This window comes from Olea europaea, chromosome 3, assembly GCF_002742605.1.
Source record: "Olea europaea var. sylvestris chromosome 3, O_europaea_v1, whole genome shotgun sequence".
In the NCBI taxonomy this organism is placed as follows: Eukaryota; Viridiplantae; Streptophyta; class Magnoliopsida; order Lamiales; family Oleaceae; genus Olea; species Olea europaea.
The window spans coordinates 4,177,563-4,182,509 of record NC_036239.1 but is presented as its reverse complement, the minus strand read 5'-3'; the positions used below and the strand labels follow the sequence as shown (position 1 = coordinate 4,182,509).

Here is a 4,947-nt window from a genome sequence, read left to right as displayed (position 1 = left end):
AAAAACTGAACTAATGTAGCATAGTAAGAGAACTCTTCTACAAAAAATTAGAAGCAAAAGTTATGTAAAACGAGTTCTTAATTTAATATTACGATTATGCATGAATTACCAGATGGCCGGTTTTAATTGATTACGCTTGGACAGTTGGACTAAACACAAACCTTGATTTATGTTCGAGTAATTATTTTTGCTAAAGCAACCTTCAAATATTACTGATTAATATTCTGTTAAGTAACAGTTTGACTTTCTATTCTAAAATAAACACACATAATTACTAGTTTGACTGGATGAATCGGTCCCATTGGTTTGACCAACCGGTTTTGTGCACCATTATCGGTTTCTGCTGCAATTTATCCCAACAAAAGCATTGCAGTTGCTTAACCAAAATGATAAATTTTGGGGTAAATTTGAAGCTATTCATTAAAAATTAAATAGTCATGGATTAGTTCTTTAAGTACATTCTAATTGTAATTCAATTTGCAAGTACCGCTGAATAATTTTTTTTTATTTTTTATTTTTTAAATTAAGCATGAATTACTCGATTTTTCTAACAAGTCGATTTATCTTTTTACATGTTTTACGTGTTTGACATGATTCTCAAACAGATTTTCGTGTTACTTATTCTTTTATTCAAATTATTATTATTATTTTTTTCAATTTGAGAAAATTTTTGAATCCACTAATTAAGGTTTTTATGCAAGGAAAAAGGGTTGTAAGTACGATAATGCTCCTGTTTTGTATCATGTGCTCAAACATAGTCAATAAAGGGTGCGGTTGGTTTGCGTTTTTGTTTTCTGTTTTCATTTTTAAAAACAGAAAATGTTTTTTGTTTTGAGAGACTACTTTCGAATTATAAAAAACGTGTTTAGTTTATCATTTTGAAAAACGATTTTTCAAAACAAAAAACTAGAAAATACGTTTGGTTTAAAATTTTTAAAAATTGTTTTATGACATTTATTCAATTAACTTGATTATTTAGTAAAACAAAATAATTTTAGATTAATATATTACTAGATAATATATATTTTAAACTTAGTAAATTTACTATTTTTTCTTGCAACAAAGATAAAATAATAAATAATGAATTTATAGAGAAAAAATAGGAATCGTTGTAAAATTTATCAATTAATAAATTTTTTTCAATTAATTTAATTTTTTAGTAAAACATGTCAATTTTAAGCTAATATATGATCAAAAATATAAAATTTAAAAGTTGGTAAAAAAAAAAAAAAAAGGAAGAAATCATTGTATATCTCCACCAATCCTATCAAAATCATTCATACATAATTAATCATTGTCACTCATATCATCTATGTACTTACCATAATCATTTATAAAAACACTCCAACAAATATAAATACCAAAATCTACATTGATAAAAATAAAACTACTAGTAAATGTTGAAATTACAAAGTTCATAGTCAATATATAAAAAGAACATAATCATACATTATAAGTTCAAAATACTCAATCCGACCAATTAGGCAAATCAAAGAAGTTCCAAGATAAGTCCTCTCCTAATTTCTGGCATCATTATAAATGTCATTCTGAAATCTAGATCCTTAAAAGCCTTTATTGCTTTTATATAAACCTCGTTACACACTCCTTCCATGTTGTTTAAGATGTTCAAACACGCCATATTTGAATAAGGATATGGACTAGTGACTTCACTAGCGCCCTCGTGATTAGATGATTTTTCTTGGATGTGTGCAAGCTTTTCTTTCATGTATAGAATCCTTAGTTCTGTTTCCTCATTCCTCATACTAACAGTAGATGACCATTGAGTCATAAATTCCTCAAGTTTTTCTCCTTTACCGATTTTGGGTTCCTTACGTCGACGTTTGTTAGGTATAGCATCATCACGTCGACGAATATTTGAAACTTCATCGTCATCATTCTCCACATGTACATGCACTCCCCTGCTCAAAAACTCATCTTCTAGCCGTCTTTCTGCCTCTGAAGTTGGAGGAAGCTAAGTAGAAGCATGGCCTAGACCTCCAATAGCTGTAGTCCCGCTAAAAATCTCTGCAAGCAATTCGTAATGCTTACATCCTTCCCTCCTAAATGTCTTATGGTCGCTCTTGTTTATCTACAATATAAAAAAAAGCTTACATTAATAGTGAAGCAAAATGTTAAACAAAAAATGATATCATAAATAAGTAATGCTAAAAATTTTCTTTTACGACACATACCGTAAAAAAATGTTTCCAAACTTCTTCTGTAGCATTCACTTGGTTGGTATATTTGGATCCCATGTAACACCCGTATGCCCTAAACGGTAAGAGAACAAGCGATGTACCTTACGTAAACGATTCCACTTACCCGTCAATCTCTCTATCCCGTAATCTGATTTTGTGGCAACAATCATCTCTTGATTGATCTTGCCCCAATCGTCTTTTGTGAACGTAGAACAATGCAACTTCCCTGCTTTCACGTTATCGTAAAGTATTCCGATAAAAACGTGTTCGTTCTGATCGGACCAAGACATTGTTTCCATATTCTTACCACTATGACCACCTATGTTCTCTAATGAAGATAATAAATAATTATTAACCACTTAACCAAAATATAACCACAAATTCCATATAGAAAATCAAATAAGTTGACATCACAAGGAAAGAAAACTGATTCAGTAATGCATTAAAATTCATCAGCTCATAATTCTTGTACATTGTATTGGATGAGATGCAATAGAATAATAGAATAAGAATAATGAACAGAAATTTAGATTATTTTTCTTTCTTAGTGCTACACAGTACTATTAGTTCTCGTACGAGTTGAATATTTCATGCCTCCAAATTGGTTTGACTTGTTATAACGTGGGGTGACAAAATTTCTCCAGCCCACTGCCAAAACTAACTGACCCACTGTTATTGAACATCTGCATTGGTGAACATTATAGGCGAACATTACCATAATTCTTGTTCACCAAACCTAAACATAATAGCCCTCTAAAACATATCCCAGTAATAGCCTAAAGTTATTCGAAATTGTCTGACACGACGATTAAATGACAGAAAGAGATGAAAACAATAATCTGGTCATCAAACAAAAGATCCCAGCAGAATAAGTTTCAATCCAAATCATGCCCCCATAGAAAGGATTCGGCCATAGTTACACCATGAAAACTTCTTAACTAATTGACGTAAACCTTACGATGAGGAAAACATGCTTCCTTTTGGCATGCATATTTTTTTTAGCTAGAATGACAAGAAAAAGGCAAATCAATCAATCTAAGTTGCCTTCATATTATAATTTTATAGCACTAGAAGCTCCAGAAGAGGAACTCAGAGGAGCAGAACATGCAAATAAACTTTCCCAATGAGAGAGCAGTTGCAATGCTTTCAGCTAAAAAATAGACACTTGGATGAATAGTTTTCCAATTTTCCCTTCATCTTTTCCGTCCAATCTGCAGAGTCTGTATACAGTCACATACTCTCATAAGCTTTAAAGCTCCAGATAAGTATCTCTATCGTGAATCTAAATAAACAATAGTCAAAGTCATGGTTAAATAAAGGCTGAAACAAATCCAAACTTATGGATATATTTTAAGCTCTAACCATATCTAAGCCATTACTCAGCAACCTAAAGGAGAGACCAACAAAATTGGCAATTTTGCACAATAAAATTCATCAGTCACTACACTCATCATCTACAAGTTAAGAACGATGCAAGGCAATATTAAATCAATTTATCCTCGATGAATTCCCATAACTTTATAATACTTAAGCAATCGTTAAATAAGCCCAAAATCCGACGGACGGCCAATAAATTAAAAAGATGCAAGATTATCAGTTTCACAAGGACAATTCTAAACCCAAACCCAACCAAACCAAAGCACAGTCCCAATCGTGAACCCGATCCCCTAATTGAAGCGCAAGCTTAAACCTCAAATAACAACCCAAACCCAAACCCAAACCCAAACCCAAACCCAAACAGAAACACATCTCAACAATAAACCTTAACACAAAGGGAAAAAATCATAAATGCCTTAAAAAAATAATAATATTCATTATTTACTATTTGACTAAAGCATATACTGAAATTACTACATTACCTAATAAAAAATACTAAAAGTACTGTAATCAACTTCTTCTGACAGATTTTTAAGCAAAAATAACATTAGCTTGAAATTGGGCGAAACCCCTTCTTGATTCTGATTTTAGAAAGTGTGAAAGCAAGAACAAGATGCCCTAAAATACCAAAAAAAAAAAAGGGCTTCCAATCAAGTTTTGAGGAAGATTACGTACCTGCTCGCCGTATTGTAGGACCTCATCGGAGTGGAGGATGTCGCCGGACGGAAGACGTCGTCGTGCGGTTTATTGGAGAACGCGTCGAGTGAAGTGAGAGAGGAGAGAGGAATCGTGAGAAAATGGCAAAGTTTTGCTGTTTTAATTGGAATTTTACTGTAGCGGATTTTTTAGCGTGTTTTGAGTGTTTTGGCATTTTGAATTAAAAACATTCAAAACGAAAAAAAACAATTTTTCATTTTCAGTTATAAATTTTTTCTTATTTTTAAAAATATATTTTCGAAAATGATGTACCAAACACGTTTTGGGTGTTTTCGAAAACTAAAAAAGAAAACGGCTGAAAAATGGCAAAGGGAACACCCCCTAAGATTTTGGATTTCCCGATCTTGTGATTTATTTTTCACATCCTATATGCACAAACAAAAAATAAACAATTAAAAAATTTCAATATCATTGCCTTGTCAATATAGTTGAAGGAATATACTACTACTACACATTTTTTTATTTTATAAGTTATATAGACAATTCAGTTCAAATATATATATATATATTTTTTATTTTTGAAACAGTTACAACTTACAAGACAAAGGCCTGATTACATCTACAGATACTAGATAACATGACCAACGCTTATAAGGTAATAAAATGAAAACATATAAACAATAAATCTTATCTAGACATATAAAGCTATAAAAAG

General features: G+C 31.4%; 1 protein-coding gene and 1 long non-coding RNA gene across 4 annotated transcripts in view; both read right to left on the bottom strand.

Moving 5' to 3' along the window:
• LOC111377227 (pectinesterase inhibitor 9-like) overlaps positions 1-331 on the bottom strand; it is a 974-nt gene extending 643 nt beyond the window's left edge. Inside the window, exon 1 of the mRNA XM_023000292.1 lies at positions 316-331. Within this exon, the coding sequence (XP_022856060.1) occupies positions 316-331 (16 nt within the window). The remainder of the gene's footprint in view (positions 1-315) is intronic.
• Positions 332-1,358: 1,027 nt separating this feature from the next.
• Positions 1,359-4,389, bottom strand: LOC111382911. 3 transcript variants are annotated; one of them, XR_002700640.1, is made up of 3 exons: positions 4,251-4,389; positions 2,193-3,418; positions 1,359-2,089 (listed from the first exon to the last, which is right to left on the bottom strand). It is a non-coding gene; the product is annotated as an uncharacterized LOC111382911 (long non-coding RNA). The 3 variants fall into 3 exon arrangements; XR_002700641.1 differs by having other exon boundaries at positions 2,193-2,526; positions 4,251-4,378; XR_002700639.1 differs by having other exon boundaries at positions 2,193-4,377.
• Between the last annotated feature and the right edge of the window lie 558 nt (positions 4,390-4,947).